Genomic DNA, 20,504 nt, shown 5'->3' on the forward strand with positions numbered 1-20,504 from the left:
GCCCTCCAAGCTGGGACTTGCACGTGGCCACGAGAGGACTGTGCCCTCTCATTAGTCCGAGGCTTGAACCTGTCCAAACACTGTAGCCACTCTCCACAAGCATCTGTATCTCCTTACTTTGTAAGTGAGGAAACTGAAGCCCACAGAAGAGATTAGCTCAAGATCTCAAGGAGTCAGCAGTGGCCTCAGCCTCTAAGATGTGCCAGTTCCTGCCACTTTTTCTTTCAACAAATTTTTGATAATCCTGTTACTGTGATCTGAGCCAAGCAACAACTTGGGTACAGGGGGTACCCTGTAGGGTGAGACATAGGGTGAGAAGGTGGCAAAATGAAATGCCCAAAGAGCTGACAAAACAAGGCAACAAGGTTTAAGGGTCAGAGAAATACTAACCACAGCATAATAAAGGGATGTTAGGAATGTTTGAGTCATTTCATTGCTAGCTAATAAAAGTGGTTGAAAATTTCATGAGGAACAGAGAATAAAGCTATTCCATTTATAAGAACACATCGCTTTCCTTGTCATTACAGATGTTCCACAGTACACTGAAACTCAACACATCCAAAGACCAAACTCATCTTGGTTTTCCACCTTCTTCCCAGAAACCCATTCCTTTTATATATATATATATATATATATATATATATATATATATATATATATATGATTTTTTACAGAGAGGAAGGGAGAGAGATAGAGAGCCAGAAACATCGATCAGCTGCCTCCTGCACACTCCCCACTGGGTATGTGCCCGCAACCAAGGCACATGCCCTTGACCAGAATTGAACTTGGGACCCTTGAGTCTGCAGGCCAACGTTCTATCCACTGGGCCAAACCAGTCAGGGCCCATTCCTTCCTTTTTTATTCCCACCTCAATTGGTTGCATCACTTCACATATTCCTCAAAATGTTTTCCTCATTCTCAAAGAACCAACACTTGTTTTGTTAATCCTCACACAAAGATATTTTTTCCACTGATTTTTAGAGTGTAGAAGGAAGAGAGGGAGGGAAGGAGGGGGAAAGAAACATCAATGTGAGAGACACATTGATTGGTTGCCTCCCACATGCACCCCAACTGGGACCTGCCCAAGTACATACCCTTGACTGGGAATTGAACCCGAGACCCTATGGTGCGTGGCCTGACACTCTAACCACTGAGCAATATCAGCCTAGGCCCAACAATACTCTTAAAATTTCTCAATTTCATTTATTTTTCCTTCTGCAAATGTCAAAAATACTCTCACTAAGTTTGCCTTAATTACTTCAGCAGCCTTATTATCTATTCCATTTCAGCCCCTCAAATCACACTCATTTAAAGTGATCTATAAATTGTTATTTTGAATAAAGTCCTTCAAAGGCAAAATCATCAGTGTTCATGGTTTGGTTCCTGCCCACCTATTTCTACAGTAATCTCATTCACCTGGGTGCTCCCTGCTCTCCTTCTACTGCCAGCATGTCAGATTATTTGTAGTCCCCTGGACACAGGACTTCGTACCTCTGAATTTGCTGTGCCCTTCATGTTCTCCTTGGCATACCCTCTCCTTTCTACCCAGGCATCCTCTTGTGGGAGCTATTTTAACTCCCAAAGCTAATTACTCAATGTAAAAATGTTCTTTCCACAAAAAATTTTTAAGACAATAGTCACTTTAAAAAAAGCTTGATCTGAATAGACTCGTTAAAAATAGAAATGCACACTCCAGAAAATACAAGTGCACTTCCAGCTTATGTGTGGGATGAAAACTCTTTAGGAGTAAACAAGAAATGGGTGAAAAATTGTAATTTATTGAAACTCAACTCAAAAAATATAAGATGCTGTAGTGTACAATATATTACACAAAGCACCCTCAGGTGCACATTCAAGTCAAGTAAGAACTCCATATCCCTAGCCCTCCCACCCTGGGATCTTAGTATTTTTTCCATTTACAATCATGCACACTTAATTTGAAAAAGGAAGCCCCAAATATATTTTTGATGTATTAATTAGCACCAAACAAGAGTACAGTTCCATTTCTTACTTTTAATAAACAAACAAACAAAAAAAAACCCAATCAATAAACCAACTGGAGAGCTAATGGACTCAGCTGATAGTGCTGACATAGATATTATACATTCATGTAAATACACAGCCTAATCTACCTTAAACAATGGTATGGCTGGTTCTCAGCCTTTGTTCGAGTTGGCAATTGTCCCATGTTGCAGTGTTGGAGCCAGTCTGTTTTGAAAACAAAATTGCTATTTAGGAACTTCCTACACAAAGCTCATCTGTCTTTTTTGTTGGAAACAAGTCTAAAATTGGTGTGGAAAACTTAGATCTTTCAAGGACAACCACTGGCCGAAGATAATGAAGCTGTTTTAAGGCAAGCTCTCCACAGTCTGTTAATGCTTTGTCCAATACAACCCTCAGGTTTTCCAAGGAAGGAACTGTTGTTGTCTCAGCTACTATTAAAGGTGGGATTGCAGTCAGGTTCTCATGAATTGCAGAGTCACTGGAAGAATGAGGTATGTCAGCTTCAGGGTTGTTGTCATTCACCATATTATTTACTGTAACAGTCCCTGCTAAGTCATTACTGGATTGTGAAGAACTACTTAAGGTTAAGTGCTCTGAAGGCTCCCAATCATCAAAATCATCATCTTTCTCTTCACTTTCCTGAATAAACTTCAGAAATGAAGATTCAAATCCCATAGGTTTATAAGTCTTCAAATCAAATGATCTGGGATGTGGGTGCTTCCTAAAATTCTCTTTTGGGACCTGGGTTGAAATTTTTACAGTGTCTTCTTGCCCTAAAGTTTGCTGCCCACTTTCTGAGTCTTTGATCCTTGGTAAAGGCAGCTGGAAACTTGTGAAGTAAGTTCCATTTTCAGTTCCATCAGGATCAGGTATGGAATTTTCTATTTTACATGGGAGAGGCTGAACTATATTACATTGTTCCAAAGAAGTGGTTTCTGAACTATGGCTGCATTTCAAAGTTCCTCTGTAAAGCAGGGTATCTGCCTCAAATACTTGGTTGTTTTCTGTACATCCTTTCTGACCTTCATCCCTTTCACCTGGATTAAGGGAATCAGTGCTCTGGACAGGTATGCTATAGTCACCTGGGTAGTGGCTGTGCTTTATGTGCTCTGATTCACAGCTCCCATCTTCTTTTTTAATATAGGGCTCTATTTCAGAAGGGGGTTCCTCTTTAATTTTGGTACCGTACTTAACACAAATGACAAGATTTCCCATCTGTTGCTCTAAATAGGCACTACTCATCTGATGGGTACGTTTGTAATGCCTCACTATGCTACTCTCCAACTTCACCACAGAGAAGCATCCTTGAACCATGCAGGGGTACTGTGTGTGCTCAGAATGCTCTACACACATATGGAGGGCTTCAGCTCTTGTTTTGAAAGTAATTGGAGTTTTCTTATCTTTGATTAAGCTACATTTTTTAGCCTTAGCATTAAATGACCTCCTGGTAGTCTGATGTTCATGCCCCTGAGTGAGAGTTGTTTGACATACCTTTTCACTCTTTAGTAGCCTTTCATTTGCCACTTTCTGACTTCTAAACAGCTCGTCATAATAGTCCCTATGTCGGTAATAGACATGTTGAGAATAATTACTGCGATGGGTGAAAATCTGGCCACAGCCATTAAGATCACAATGAATTTCATAATCTGAATGTATTTCTCCTTCAATATTATGCTGTTCCATCAAGTGGTGCTTCAACTTGCTGAATGTATAAAAAACAGCAGGGCACTGAGGCTGGTTACAGGAAAACCTTGCTGCAGATTCAGCATCAGAAAGCACTTTAGGCTCTGTAATATGGTTTAGATTATGAGAGTCAGTACAGTGCTTAGCAAGAGCTTTGGAACACAGGAAGCGTTTGTTACATTCTTTATATTTGCAAGCAAATATCTTTTTACATTTGACAAGTTCCCTTTTGGTTCTTGCTTTATCTTTCTCTAAACATAACTGTTCTTTGTTGTACTGATGTACAGTTCTGTAATGGCGAATCAAGCCTTTTAGATTGGTGAATGAGGAATTACAAGTTTTATGAATACAATGGAATGGTTTGTGGTATTTATTCAAAATATAGCAGAGATTTCCTTTAGCAACAGTTCTCCTGCTACCTCTCCCCTCTCTTCCTTCTTGTTCTTCTCTATGGCAACCTATTGGTGATGAAATATCAGATGTTTTGCTTTCTGTTTCTTCACAAGACGACTCCAAATCTGTCTCTGAACAGCATTCATCCTTTTTGGAATGACAGTGTGGCTTCTCAGGGTTTCTGTTGGGATCACCTCCAAGTTCGACAGAACAATCATCTTTCAACCTGTCAACTGAACATGGGCCTTCATGATCACATTTTTCATTATCTAATAGTTTGTGAGTTACTCTGTCACTGCCAATTTGATGTTTATTTTTATAATGAATCCTAAGGTGTGTTTTTCTTGTAAATGACCTCTGGCAAATATGACACTGGAATGGAGAATATCGATGTTGAAACATGGTTAACTGGAGGACTTTTTCTTTTGAATAATTATGCTTTTTAAGATAATGCATCAATAAAGCCTCTCTGGTCACAAATTCATATTTGCATCCTTGAAGCTCACAGAAAAAAGGCTTAGCTGCCAACTGTGCAAGGTACTGACTTGGCATATTTTCATCTTGATTCTGAAAATTAAGGTCTGTGATAGATGAAACCGATTGAAGAGACTTAGCACCACTGGATGGGTACCCCTGCAATGACCCTGAGAAAGAGCCATGTGTTATTGAGTTTTTCAAGCTTAAATGTTTCAAGCGCAACAGAAGTTCCAACATGGTATCCTCTGTACATGGCCTTTTAGAAGCACAAATGGAGGCTTCTGAAGAATAACCTTGATGTTCTCGTTTACATTTAGCATGAATATTGTGATCTGGACCTTCATCTGGGGAGTCACTGTTTGTATCTGAGCTGGGTTTAGGCTCTGCATCAAACTTTACAGTTGTTTGACTGTGTTCATTATCCAAACAGGGAAAGAGATCTTTCGTCTTTTTGGGTTTAAAATGATATGGATGTACCTTTCGTAGATGCTTCTGCATCCCTCTTGCGTTTTTGTAAGTGGAACCACAGCCATCAAAACCGCAGGTAAACTTAGTCCCATCAAAACAAACTCTTACACTGGGACATTTTTCTTTTAAATTGGAGGACACACAGACTTTCTCATGAGATAATAATATATCCTGCATGGTTTCAGAGTGATCCAATGTGTCAATTAACTCTTCATTCATAGAAGCTAAAGAGCTATGACTTAACTGATCACTAGAATTACTGTCACTGTTTTCTTTCAGATTTTCTGCAGTTTCTATTTGGGAACTAGCTGATCCTGTACAGAAAAGATCCTCAGGTAAATGTGATTTATCAGTCTGGTCAAGTAGATGGGGTTTTTCACCTGTTGCAGGTTCCTCAAGTTTCACTGATTTCTTCACATCTTCATTTGAACTTTCAACATTATGCATTAAGAGGTGATTCTGATATTCAATTTTGGAATAATAGAACTTTTTACAGCCAACGAAGTTGCACGTGTAAGATGCATCCCTAAAGTGTTGTGCTTCATGGTGGTAAAGCTGTCCCAAGTCACTGAAAACAATATTACAGCCGTTTAATTCACATTTGTAACGCAGATCATCATGTTTTTGTTTATGGTTAAGTAGTTCATTCACTGATCCAAACCGAGCATAGCAATCTATAGATACACACATATAAGGCTGAGGACCACAATGCACTTGTTCATGCTCCCGCAGGTGAAATGCAGACATGAAATGTCGTCGACAATAAGTACATTTCTCTCTCCTATTTTTCATATCCAAGTAGTGCTTGGCATTTTCATCATTATTTTGGTGTTCAGCTTTAAGATGTACACTTAAGTACTTAAATTGCTTAAACACACGGGAACAGTCTGTGCCAGGACATGGATACAAATCTCTGTCTTGCAGGTGGCAATCTTCTAATTTGCTGAATGTGACATATTCATGAGACTCTCCTTTGGCTTGTTCATTCGATGATTGATTTTGCTCCAGGGCTGCAGAGGGACTCTTGGGACAAATTCCCTTTTGAGAGCCTTTCAGCAGTAATTTCTTTCTAGAACGGTCTCTTCTGCTTGGTGGCATTTTAACATGTTCCATCACATGAGGAACAAATATTTCTTTTCTCTTGAACTTTTTAATACAAACTGGACAAGTGTAAATTCCATCTTCCATGTGCATCTTAGAATGATGAAGAATTCTGGCCTCTATACATTCCCGCTTACATAACAAACAGAAAAATTTATATTGAAGCCACCTCTGGTATCTTTCAGAAGAACCAGTGGGTTTTTTATCTCTTTTCTCCTTGGGCTGATCTGTCAAATCTCTTCTTCTATATTGTTTATCTTCTTTACCTTCCTCATAGTCACTAAGAAATGACTCTAAAACATCTGTGTCATTTATAGACATTTCATAGCCACTTAGATCATCATCAGAATCTGAGGCCTCCTGTCCTAGAAGTTGGTGGCAGTGTCGTTTTAAAGTTTTCCAGTCCCAAAATTCGGGATCAAAAGGCCAGTGGGCTTTTAAAGCTAATAAGAGCTCACATCGGAGAGAATTTGGAACTGGTGCATTTTCTTCATCAAATTTTTGATCTGGTTGCATATACAGTTCCTCCAGCATATTAAACCCATCCACACTGGGTTCAATTAAGAATTCTGTAAGCTGACAGGCTCGTCTAACTTCTAAATCTTCTGGTAAAAGACAAGCAATTGTTTTACAAACTGATGCCTTCATTTCTTCATCCTCAGCTGATCTGAGTTGAAGAGCTCTGACACATAGTAAAATTGATACTCCAAGACCAGCGTCTTGTGCCTACAAGGAAAGCAGGGAAGGAAAGTTATTATTTATTATAGAAAGTTATATAAACTCCATATTAAAGCATCCCTAACTCTCAATGAATTAACCTATGTGCCAAACATAAACAATAAAGACACATGAATTCAAAGGAATTCAGGATAAATAAGGTCACCAAAGGATTCAAAAAAGAATTTACATTGGGTATAAAGAATAAGGCTTAAGTAAATGGGTACAAGAAGAAACACATGTATGAGTAAGTCTAATAATAGACTTAATTCAATGTAAAAAACGCATGTCTTATGAATACTTGGGTATTTTCAAAACCTCGAGGCTAAAATAAACATTCTCCTCATCTCCTCCTAAAAGAATTAGTACTTTAAAGTTATAGATGTACTGAATCTCAAGCTTTCCATAGGAAAAAACAACAGAAATCAGAAAAACTCCCTATAGCATTAGGTTCTCAGAAACTAATAAAAAAAATCAGGAAAAGTATCTGATTATTTGTGATAAAAGGCTAATGCATGTAAGATGACTTTTTAAAATATCTTTATTGATTTCAGAAAGGAATGGCGAGGGAGAGATAGAAACATCAATAATGAGAGAGTATCATAGATGGGTGGCCTCCTGCACGACCAGGGCATGTGCCCTTGACCAGAATTGAACCCGGGACCCTTCGGTCCACATGCTGACACACTCTATCCACTGAGCCAAACCAGTTAGGGCCAAGATGACTTTTTTATAGGAAGGGCTGAAAGGGAATGGGAAAATAATCTGAGCAAAGAAAAGTGGGATCATATTGGCAGAGTAGCTTAAAATGCATTACTTAAGAGCATAGCATTTCAAGTTGGACTTTGACTGTCTTTGAACCCCAACTTTACTATAGTGACAAGTTCTTAACTCCTCTATGCCTCAGTTTCCTCATCTGTAAAATGATAATAGTAGTGGTAATATTAGATTTTCCTAACATTGTAATAAAACTGAATTAAGATAATATAAAGTGAGAACCAAGATGGCGGCATAGGTTAATGCAGGAGTTTGCTGCCTTGAACAACTACTTCAAAAGTGAAACTAAAAAACGGAAGGGACATCACCCAGAACCACAGGTACGCTGGCTGAGTGGAAGTCCTACAACTAGGAGGAAAGAGAAACGCATACGGACACTCAGAGGAGGCGCAGTGCTGAAGTCAAATTCTGAGGTGCGGAGTGCGCGGAGCGGGCTGGCGGCCGAGGGCGGAGGGCGCGGTTGGCATTTTCAATCGGGAGGGAGTCGCAGACTCTGAGCTCCAGATCCGGGCGAGTCTTTAGGGACCCAGACTCAAAAGGGAGAAGCGGGACTGTCTGGCTTCGGTCAGAGCGAGTGCAGCTTTCTCTCCGAGGTTTGCAGCGGGTGCTGGGACTCAGAGAGGCAGAGCCCCTGGGGACAGGACTGAGAGCCGCCATAACTGCTCTCTCCGGCCCACCCTGTTGATCCTGTGCGACCCGCCCCGCCCAAGCCCTGCACAGAGGCATTTGCCGGATAGCCTCAGGCAAAGGCTAGATTAGCACCTCCCTAGAGGACAGAAGTTCTCTCACTGCTGACACAGCTGATTCTCATAGCCACTTGGCCTGGAGGTCAAACCCTCCCTGGTATTAGCTACAACAATCAAGGTTTAACTATAGGACTGCGCACAAAGACCACTAGAGGGTGCACCAAGGAAGCATAACAAAATGCGGAGACAAAGAAACAGGACAAAATTGTCAATGGAAGATATAGAGTTCAGAACCACACTTTTAAGGTCTCTCAAGAACTGTTTAGAAGCCGCCGATAAACTTAATGAGATCTACAAGAAAACTAATGAGATCCTCGATGTTATATTGGGGAACCAACTAGAAATTAAGCATACACGGACTGAAATAACGAATATTATACAGACTCCCGACAGCAGACCAGAGGAGCGCAAGAATCAAGTCAATGATCTGAAATGCGAGGAAGCAAAAAACACCCAACAGGAAAAGCAAAATGAAAAAAGAATCCAAAAATGCGAGGATAGTGTAAGGAGCCTCTGGGACAGCTTCAGCATACCAACATCAGAATTATAGGGGTGCCAGAAGATGAGAGAGACCAAGATATTGAAAACCTATTTGAAGAAATAATGACAGAAAACTTCCCCCACCTGGTGAAAGAAATGGACTTACAGGTCCAAGAAGCACGGAGAACCCCAAACAAAAGGAATCCAAAGAGGACCACACCAAGACACATCATAATTAAAATGTCAAGAGCAAAAGATAAAGAGAGAATCTTAAAAACAGCAAGAGAAAGAAACTCAGTTACCTACAAGGGAATACCCATACGACTGTCAGCTGATTTCTCAACAGAAACTTTGCAGGCCAGAAGGGAGTGGCAAGAAGTATTCAAAGTGATGAATACCAAGAACCTACAACCAAGATCACTTTATCTAGCAAAGCTATCATTCAGAATTGAAGGTCAGATAAAGAGCTTCACAGATAAGGAAAAGCTAAAGGAGTTCATCACCACCAAACCAGGATTATATGAAATGCTGAAAGGTATCCTTTAAGAAGAGGAAGAGGAAGAAAAAGGTAAAGATACAAATTATGAACAACAAATATGCACCTATCAACAAGTGAATCTAAGAATCAAGTGAATAAATAATCCGATGAACAGAATGAACTGGTGATTATAATAGAATCAGGGACATAGAAAGGGAATGGACTGACTATTCTTGGGGGGGAAAGGGGTGTGGGAGATGCGGGAAGAGACTGGACAAAAATCGTGCACCTATGGATGAGGACAGTGGGTGGGGAGTGAGGGCGGAGGGTGGGGCGGGAACTGGGAGGAGGGGAGTTATGGGGGGGAAAAAAGAGGAACAAATGTAATAATCTGAACAATAAAGATTTAATTTAAAAAAAGATAATATAAAGTAATTACTACAATGTTGGCACATAATAAATATTCAACAGAATACCATGTGAAATAACTGAGGATAAATCCCACTGTTCAAATCAGTAATTAATCTGCTAAACAATTTTTTCCATATTGGGCACCATTCAAAATGCTGGAAACACAAAGAAATAATTGCCATAAATTTACAAAACCCTTACTACATCCTACGCACTATTCTAAATAAGCTCTTTGCATACATTATCCTCAGTTTATAAATGAAGAAACCAAAGCTCAGAAGGTAGTTGCCCGATGGCACTAGCTGGTGAGCAAAGGAGCAAAGATTTAAACTTAAAGCAATCTTTTTTCAGAGCCTGAGTTCTTAACCACTTCATAGCATATACTGACTCCAAAACTTAACTGACTTCGCTATATCCCATGTGCCCTTAATCCAATATCATATGCCAAGCCACTTTTTGTTCCTTCAGCTTCTTGGTTTAACTTATGCATATCCATCAATTTCTTCAAAATTCAGATCCACGTTCCACATCCTAATTCTAATTTATTCACCAATCCTTTAACAAGTAATTGCTTGGCATATCTGTTCAGAATGTATAATAGTATTTCTAGGTGTTGGTTTGTATTTTTTTTAAGTATTCACATTGACTTCACAAATTTTACCATTTAAACCAGATTAGGCTGTTTTAAAAAAGGGGGTGTTCCAAAAGACATTAAGTACTAATAATTTGTTGAGAAACCATGATTTAAAAATTCACTTGGCTTTCTCCAAGTCATCTGTGCTCTAATTTACAAGTGATATTCTGATATCACATTATGCAATTTATCAAGATTGATCTGGTCCTGCCCTAGCTGGTTTGGCTCAGTGGGTAGAGTGTCGGCCTGCAGACCAAAGGGTCCTGGGTTCAATCCTGGTCAAGGGAACATATCGTGGTTGCAGGCTCCTTGGGCTCTGGCCCTGGTTGGAGGCAACCAATCAATGTGTTTCTCTCACATTGATATTTCTGTCTTTCCTCTCTCTTTCACTCTCCCTAAAAAAACCCCAAAAAACAAACAAACAACAACAACAACAAAAAACAATGGAAAAATATCCTCAGGTGAGGATTAACAACAACAAAAAATAATAAATAAAAATAAAAAAGATTTGTCTAGTCCCGACTGCTGCAAACTAGGTGTATGTCCTTATAAATCACACGTTTTGCAAAACAGTAGTTAGTACCATATGTTTCACCAAAAGGGCCCCATGATCAAATGAACTGGATTCAAAATGATCCCTCTATTTATACCTTCCACTTCCAAATATAACAACATCTACATTAATTCTGTCATACTATTTTGAAAGTCTTGAGACCATGCATTCTCTAAAGTAATCCCTTCCATTAATGACTTCCTCAAGTCATAGAATTAAAGTTTAACTACTCTGAACACCTTTAAATAATAATCTGTCTTAAGCTCTTTATTTCTAGAAAATTGAAGCCCAGAAAATAAAGAGGTACTGTGACAAGGCCTTCTCCATTATACACGGTTGCTATCTGCAACAGACCTAATGCCCACACCAACTTTCAGCATCATTATCCCTTTCTATTCCAAGGGCTATGTGACTGGTTGCTAGCTGTCTCCCTATATCCTTTCCCCTCCTCTTCTACAAAAACAGATCACCTGCCCGGCCAGTGGGCTCAGTGGTTGAGCGTCCATCTATGAACCAGGAGGTCATGATTCGATTCCTAGTCAGGGCACATGCCCAGGTTGTAGGCTCAATCCCCAGTAGAGTGTGTGCAGGAGGCAGCCAATGGATGATTCTCTCTCATCATTGATGTTTCTATTTCTCTCTCCCTTCCTCTTTCTGAAAATCAATAAAAACGTATTTAAAAATAAAACACAGACTACTTGATTTTTATCTGGGTTTAAAGTCACCCAGAATGATAAATATATCTCCTAGCCTCCCTTGCAGCTAGATGTAGCTCTGACTCTCTGTGTGTGTGTGTGTGTGTGTGTGTGTGTGTGTGTGTGTGTGTGTTTTGGAATGAGGAAAGGTGTGTCAGAGTATGTTTTGTCCCCCACCTCCCTTCTTGCTATCTGGAATGGAGACATTACAGCTAGGATTGGAACACTTTTTATTTATTCAAATCATAAGAGAAAGTTTTTTTAGAAAGTTACAGAGGTGATCGAAGTGAGCCAGCTGGGCTTCATAGGCTCAGTAAACAAGTTACAGAAGCAAAAGAAGGGCCTTTGGAGCTTAGGAGAGAGAAAGGCAAAGGTAATGTGCCTGGGGGGTAGGGGTAAGGGGGTGCGGAGAAAGAGAGGGAAGGGAAAGTTTTGAGTGTGCTCCCAAGCTGGAGAGAGCACTTTGGAATAATTTTTAGAATATGAGATGGAAGTTATTTGTTGATGAAGACAAAAGGAATCTGGGTTTCTGATATGTGGAGCCACTGAAGCAACCCTGGTCTGTCTACCTGGATTATCTACCTACATGAGAGAGGGAGGAACTTCTGTCTTCTTTAGACCACTACTATTATGGGATTTCTACCATTCACAGCAGAACTAGATCAAAACTGATTTAGGTTAGGTTAGCCTCTCTCTTTTAAAAAGCTAGAAACAGGTCTCTCCATTTGAAAGAAATTCTACGCTCACCCTCCTTCCATGTATCAGTCCATCTTTTCTATCCTTTAGACCAGCGGTTCTCAATCTGTGGGTCACGACCCCTTTGGTGGTTGAACGACCCTTTCACAGGGGTCGCCTAAGACCATCCTGCATATCAGATATTTACATTACGATTCATAACAGTAGCAACATTACAGTTATGAAGTAGCAACAAAAATAATTTTATGGTTGGGTCACAACATGAGGAACTGTATTTAAAGGGCCAGAAGGTTGAGAACCACTGCTTTAGACCAACTATTTTAAGTAGGGTAAAAAGTATCCTAGTCTGTGATTAAGAGATATGGGTTCAGGTTATACAGATGTACATCAAATTCCTGGGTCTGAGTTAGAAACCCACTATTCCTAATCCTCTAGCAACTTTTCCATGTTCTGTGGTTCCTTGTGGTAAGTAGAATTCTAAGAAGGCCCTCAGTGATCCTCACCTTTGTATAGTCTCATTCCCTTGAGTGTAAGTGGAACCTTTAAATATGATGAGATTTTATTCCTATGATTGTATTATGTTATATGGCAAAAGGCTTTTGCAGATGTAATTAAGATCCCAATTCAGTTGATCTTTAGATGGAATACCTAAGTGAGCTTGACCTAATCACCTGATCTCTTTAAATCTAAGTCTGGAAGTCAGATGGAAGAGGTCAGATTTGAAGAAAGAGGATTCTTAGTGCGCCTTTCCTGGCTCAAAAATAAAGGCATGGAATGAGGGAGGTTTCTAGGAGCTGAAAACAGACTGTGGCTAATATCCTTCAAGAAAATTAGCACCTGAATATAGTCAACAATAAGAATGAGCTTAAAATCAGATTTTCTACAGAGTATCCAGATAAAAACAGCCTGACCAAACACCTCAATCTCAGCCTTGTGATACTCTACGTAGCAAACCTTGCCACATTGTGCTGGACTTCTGTACTACAAAATTGTGAGCTAATAAATGGTGCTGTTTTAAGTGCTAACTTCATGGTAATTTTTTATGTGGCAATAGAAAACTAACATTTTCCTTAAAGATTAAAAAACAATTTTAAAAGGCCAGTTGTAACACTAAGTTTTTAAAATAAGGCAAGTTCTATAACTACTTGAACATGTTCTTTCTGTGATAGAAGACACAACTTCATTCATAGTAATTAGAAATAATTATCACCTAACTTATTTGATCATGAATTTACTTTTGACAATTGTTTTAACCTTTTTCTATCTTCATCGGAGAAAACTAGATCAACATATTTAAAATAAAGTATAGGATATGGAATGATGCATTAAAGGAGATAGGGAATATCAAAAGTACAACTGCGCCTTGACTTTAGTATAACAATCCTTGGCAAAAAACAATAAATTAAAAATAAAAACAATTCTTGGAAATTGTCAAAGAAGTAACGCGTAAAACATACCCATTATAGATTGGCTATATGAAGAACTAAATAATGAGACGATAATAAAAACAAAACAAAAATAGAGAATAGCATAAGACTCACCTCAAACCTCTAGGCTAGTAGTCATAGCATATAGGATGAGGCAAAAGTAGGTTTACAGTTGTTCATACGGAAAATGGCGTAATAATTAATACAAGGTGAACTGTATGTTGCATACTCACAACTTTTGCCCCACCCTGAATATCTATAAGGCTTAACTCAAAAAACATGGTTTTTATATATGGCAATTCAATTCATTTTTGGAAATATTTACTTCCTAAAAATATCTAACTTATTTCCTATTTGCACAGAAGTTTATAATTTGTGTAGATTTTATTCTGGAACTATTGTTCTATTACTCCAAACCCCAGAAAAATGTATCATTACATCTTCAAGAAGCTGGAAATGCAATTATATTTTCTTCATTTATTATTATTATGTTAATCTGCAAACAAACATGCCTTGTAACTATTATGTTAATTTGCAAAAAATATAGGACACTGTTTTAGGAAAAGTAGATGTAGGGTGATTGAGGTGACAGCAAAGAAACATAATCTTCCTTTCCTCCAATGGTCTATCTCATTAAATTACTATTTCCCATTAAGAAAGGAAGTCAATCTTCAGAAACAGTTAAGATAGGTCCAACTCCATAACTTTATTAAATCCCAATATTCCTCATTTTTTCTTATTTAAAATGAGTTGCCTGAGAGGTATCTCTTCCCTCATTTCTTCCCTCCAGCACAATCAGCATAAAAAGCATAAATTACTCACTTCAGTCTGTACAACTCTAATGAGGCAAAATAAATGCTGCTGTGTTTTAGCTATGACACCAAACTGACGACAGCGCTCCAAGAAAGTGTCTATAGAAGGGTCAATTCTTCTTTGCAGTTTACTCCAAAACAGTGTCAATTCCCTATAAAACAAAAAATTAAGGTAAAACACTTAAAGCAACTGGTGTTTGCTATAAACCTCTCCACCCCATTTTTTGGAATGTCATGATGTACCCAGCCGGCCTAGCTCGGTGGTTGAGCATCGAACTATGAACCAGGAAATCACGGTTCGATTCCTGGTCAGGGCATCAAACCCAGGTTGCAAGCTGTATTCCCAGTGTGGGGTGTGCAGGAGGCAGTTGATCAATGTTTCTCTCTCATCATTGATGTTTCTCCCTCTCCCTTCCTCTCTGAAATCAATAAAAAAATATTTTTAAAAAATGGTTACCTTTCTCACTTGCATGACTACTCTAGTTACATTACCACTGCTAGACATCTATATGAAACTCATTCCTCCAGCACTTAATTTTTACAGCTAGCCAAAAATTGGGGGGCAAGGGAGAGCAGAGCAAGGTTAATTAAAAAAAAAAAAAAAGCCACATATCTTTTGAGATCAATACTATGATCACTGCTATAAAACAATAAAATATTTTAATGTGGTAAATGTCTCTGAAGGAAATTTCTATAAGAATAAAAAACTGCTTCAGATGATAGTTACATAGTATACATTTCAAAAATTATCTTCCATGGTGACCACATTAAAGGATGACATTTCCAGCTTAGTCAGTCAGAGAGTCATCCCAATAAACCAAGGCTGTGGGTTCGATCCCTAGTCAGGACACATAAAATAATCAACCAATGAATGGGTGGTGAGGGAAAATGGGGGGAAGAGAGAGGAAATTTGTAATACTTTCAACAGTAAAGATTTTAAGAGAGAGAAATCAGCCCAGCCGGCTGTGGCTCAGTGGTTGACCATAGACCTATGAACCAGGAGTTCAAGGTTCACTTCCCCATCAGGGCACATGCCCAGGCTGCAGGCTCGATCCCCAGGGTGTTCATGAGGCAGCTAATCAATGATTCTCTCTCATCAGTGATGTTTATCTCTCACTCCCTCACCCTTCCTCTCTGAAATCAATTAAAAAAAATTTTTTTAAATAATCAGCCAATGAATGCATAAATAAGTGGAACAACAAATTTCTCTCTAGTAAACAAATAAATATGTGTTTAAAATTAAGTGTCTGCTTTTATTACCATACCCAACTTTACTGTCATATTTTTACAACTATCTCTCTCTCTCTCTTTTTTTTTTTTTTACAAATATCTCTTGTTAAAAATACTACATTAATAAAAGTCTTTGTAAAACAATAGAAGGGTAAAAAAAGTTTCCAAAACCTTAAATTTTAGATTATATTTTTCTTTGAATTGCTTTGAAGGAGCTTACTTTTAACAAAGTGTGAAGTGATTTTAAGATTTTCTTTTCTCATTATAGCTCCCTGGGAGGCCAATAAGAAGGAAATCCCTAGCAATCCTTTCCTGCTACAGGGGAACAGCACTAATCCTAGAGCCACTAACATCCTTAGAAGGGCTAATGGTAGCAGAGTGAAGAGAAGAAAAAAAGTATGGGTCACTATAAAAGGGAAGCTGAATCAGGGTTATTAAAAGAACTGTGTTGACCGTAGTTTTAAAAATCGTTTATAACACATCCCATATGTGATTTAATGTATTCTTTGCACTGAACACCTAACTATAACTACCAGATAGTTTTTCATTAGAGGCAGAGGTTAACTGTGACAAGAAAAATAAGAGTTTGTTCTTCAAGTGAATATATCTGTTTTACTGAAGGTAAAATCTCTAATCTCTAATGCATAAAAAACAACCACCTCTACTTGATTTAGTAATCAAAAACCTCACTGCTTCGTCCTAGCCGGTGTGACTCAGTGGTCAGAGATGGACAAAGGTTTGATTCCCAGTCAAGGGCACCTACCTGGGTTGCAGGAGGCAACCAATCGATGTGTCTCTCTCACATCAATGTCTGTGTCTCCTCCCCCTCCCCCCAACTTCCATTCTAAAAATCAACGGGAAAAAATTTTTGGGTGAGGATTAACAACAATAACAATAACAAAAAACCTCATTTTTTAGATATAATCCACAATGATTATTACAAAATATATTTTAAGCCCCTATCCCACATAACTCTGGCATAGGAACTTGGTGGTAAAGACTGCCATTTGAATTAGTCAAAAATCCTTGGCTTGAATCTCAGATCTACCATGTTAGCCTTGAGACCTTGGGCAATCACAAGACTTCTCTCTCTAATCTCTCTGATCTTCCACTGGCTACCTCATCTATGAAATGATTATTATGAGGATTGGGTGAAATAATTTACAGTACACAAGTAATATTTCTATATAAAATAGTAAACAAAAAGAAATATAGTGATATGCAAAATGCTAATAACATAAAACTATGCAAATATACATAGACACTCCAGAGTGAGATGAAGGCTAAAGTGTACAAAAGAGTTATTAGGTTTTCCTATAAACAAAATGCTCGTTTCAACTTCAGGGCATCTTTAGTTTCTAAAATACTCAAGGCTCCTCTAATTAAGGTAATGCACAAATCCAACCTATTTTTTGAATTAAAACTCAAATACTTTTCTTAAACACTGGTGTACAGTGAAAATCTTTTTCTAACTTCCTATAACATCATCCATACCACTAATCTGATTTCTTATTGACAGACTCTTGCATTTTAGAGGTTTCCTGTGTATCAGGTCTTCTGGCCTAAATAGACTCAATACAGTTAGAATGAAAGAACATGGGTGACACCTACTGTTTCCTTTTTAACAACTAAGTAGTCAGTAGGCCAGTGATGGCAAACCTATGACACGCATGTCATAGGTGACACACAAACTCATTTTTTTGGTTGATTTTTCTTTGTTAAAATATATAAAATAAATATCAAAAATATAAGTCTTTGTTTTACTATGGTTGCAAATATCAAAAAATTTCTATATGTGACACAGCACCAGAGTTAAGTTAGGGTTTTTCAAAATGCTGACACGCCAAGCTCAAAAGGTTCGCCATCACTGCAGTAGGCAAACAAGATATAAAATGGAATGAAAACCAAAATAATGCAATTCTGCAATATAGTACCAAAGTTGCGAAAGAAATTACTATTCAAATGTATTACTTTCGCTAGTGCAAGTCTGACCTAAAAACCTAGATAATGAGTAGGTTTCCACATAAGAGGGGGAAAGTGACTACCAAAAGATATAATAAATGTAAAGGAAAACAACCTAACACCAATGTTTCATAGTGCCATAATTTTATCTTCAAAGAAAAAGGCACATATTAGAGTTAACAAACAACCCTCTATGGCAGCGGTTTTCAACCTGTGGGTCGAGAACCCTTTGGGGGTCGCCTAAGACCATCAGAAAACACATATAATTACATATTGTTTTTGTGATTAATCACTATGCTTTAATTATGTTCAATTTGTAACAATGAAATTGGGGGTCACCACAACATGAGGAACTATATTAAAGGGTCGTGGCATTAGGAAGGTTGAGAACCACTGCTCTATGGGATGACAAAGGTAAGCGCAAACTTTTTACCCTTTATTTCTGGACTCTTCCAGGAAAGATTAAACCAATGATATTATTAATTAAATGGATTAGCTTATAAACAAAATTTTATTCACAAGTCATCATTTAATTTGCTTAGATTTTAAATTTGAAACAAACCAATGTTTTACATAAACCCTAACTGCTATACTATGCACTGACAAATAAAGGAAATAAAAAGTAAATATACTTACCAAGAACTATATACATTGGCAGTTTGGAGCTGCTGGGTAAGGTAAGTCGTACAAAGAACAAATGCTGTGTTATCCTGACCCTCGGATTCCAGATTACATATGATGTCTAGTATTTCCTTGCAGTCGACCTTTGCAATCTATCAAAAATGAGATGAGTAAGTAAAAAAGAAAATAGTAACTTTCCTGTACACTTTGTTGTATAATGTAAAGCTTCCATTTTGATAATTGGTGAGGCAAGAATTAGATAGAATTTTCTTCTATGACCTAATGGCTGAGTTTTATAGAATGAAATATTTTATATAAGAAAATATTAAACAGAGAAGAGGATACTATAAAAAGTTCCACTGCAGTCCTTACATAATAAAAACATTTTAGTACAGTTAAAAAAAATTACTCATGAACATTGCTACTATCTAAATGAGTCAAATTATGTAGACTAACTTCAGGTTATTTTCAGCTGAAGTACCATCATATTCCCCATTTTTTATTTTGTTTTCAATCTTATTCAAGTCACTCCAATTACAGATAGAAAAATAAAGGGCTTACCCTTGCTGCCAGTAGGGCTAGCGGGAGACAACTAAGAAACTGTTTTAAATATAAATGCTGTATTAATATATCATTTTTCATATAAATAAGGAAAAAATATTGTGGGTGAGTTTTTCAAACTGAAACACGTATCTTTTTCATTTATACTATTTAAAAAACAAATAAACAAACAAGAACAACCTCTGAGCAAATCAGTAAAATTTTCTAGGGCTTTTTTTACATATTGATAAAATAGGAGGATAAACCCTCTAACGGTCCCTTCTCCCTATCAAGAACAATCTATTTCATGACTGTTTCAGTATTATAAATGGGTGCAGAAGGCAACCAATTGATGTGTTTCTCTCACATCGGTGTTTCTGTCTTTCCCTCTCTCTTCTACTCTCTAAAAGATCAATGGAAAAATATCTTCGGGTGAGGATTAACAAAAAAAAAAAAGAGAAAGAAAGATCAATAATGAGAGAGAATCATCCATTGGCTGCTGCCTGCAAACGCCCCCTACTGGGAATTGATCCTGCAACCCGGGCATGCGCCCTGACCTGGAATCAAACCAGGACCTCCTGTTTCATAGGTTGATGCCCAACCACTGAACAACATCAGCTGAGCAATTTTTGTTGTTGTTGTTCTTAAATATGGTTCCTATCCCTAGGGTTTATGGATATTTTAAATAATATATTGTGACAACTTTGGAAATCTGATTCCCCCATCTCTTTAGGGTTTGTTATTGTTACTATTTGTTTATTTAGTGACTTTCCTGGAATAATTCTGTTAAAGTCTATATACTTTGTCATATGTGGCCACTATAAGTCTTTGCTCAGTTTGCTTAATGGTCAGCTACATATTCAACATATTCAGGAGGTTTGTTTAAATGCCTTGAACAAGTAGGTCTCTCTGCTTTTGACAAGCAGCTCTGTTTGTGCATTAGGGCATGCTTTCAACATATCAGTAGGTAGTTTACAACTCTGCTTTGCCCTTCATTTCCTAGTTGTATAGAGCCCCAAGTTAAACAAGAGGTGAGGGATTAGGGGCTTCTCGGGTCATTCCTTAGTAGACACATAGTCCTGTACATGCATGTTACTTTCCAGAATCCTAGGAATATATTCGAGGTTTTCAAAGTCCCCTATCCCAGTTTTTCTTCTTAATTTTTTGACCAATCTCTTGCTAGCCTGACTAGTTAGTAATGCCTCTTCAGACAACTGTCATGTTAATAAATTATCACAAATATTTTTTTGACACATATTCTAGAGACAGAGCTTTTAGCAGAGTAAACGCTTGAGTCAAATAAAGACAAGTCCTGAGAATGGAGCTTTTTAGAAAATTGCCAGATAGGTCAAAGAGCGACAAGTCATTGGGGATGGGCTTTTGCAGAGTTCCAAAACCATTCTGCTGTTTTCTTGAGTGGCTTCTAGGCTGCAGGTTTTTACAGCTACCGGAGTTTCAAAGCTGCTTTCAAGGTTACTGTGAAGCTGGTAAGAGGCAGATGGGAAGCAGGGAAGGTTAAAATGCCACCAAGCTTGCTGTTCTTACTGAAATTCATCTGTTTTTCTTGACTAAAAATCTCCTAAGGTTGTGGTAAGCTAT

General features: G+C 38.0%; 1 protein-coding gene across 2 annotated transcripts in view; it reads right to left on the minus strand.

Annotated features, from left to right (window-relative positions):
• Positions 1 to 1,223: 1,223 nt before the first annotated feature.
• The window catches only part of RLF (RLF zinc finger), a 61,133-nt gene continuing 41,852 nt past the window's right edge, over positions 1,224 to 20,504 (minus strand). For both annotated transcript variants that reach the window (XM_081085872.1, XM_081085873.1), the window contains 3 exons: positions 18,381 to 18,517; positions 14,563 to 14,704; positions 1,224 to 6,852 (listed from right to left, as the gene is read on the minus strand). In XM_081085872.1, the coding sequence (XP_080941998.1) occupies positions 2,233 to 6,852; positions 14,563 to 14,704; positions 18,381 to 18,517 (4,899 nt within the window). In that variant the 3' untranslated portion in view covers positions 1,224 to 2,232. The remainder of the gene's footprint in view (positions 6,853 to 14,562; positions 14,705 to 18,380; positions 18,518 to 20,504) is intronic.

The sequence above is a fragment of the Myotis nattereri genome, assembly GCF_964212035.1.
Source record: "Myotis nattereri genome assembly, chromosome: 3".
Taxonomy (NCBI): Eukaryota; Metazoa; Chordata; class Mammalia; order Chiroptera; family Vespertilionidae; genus Myotis; species Myotis nattereri.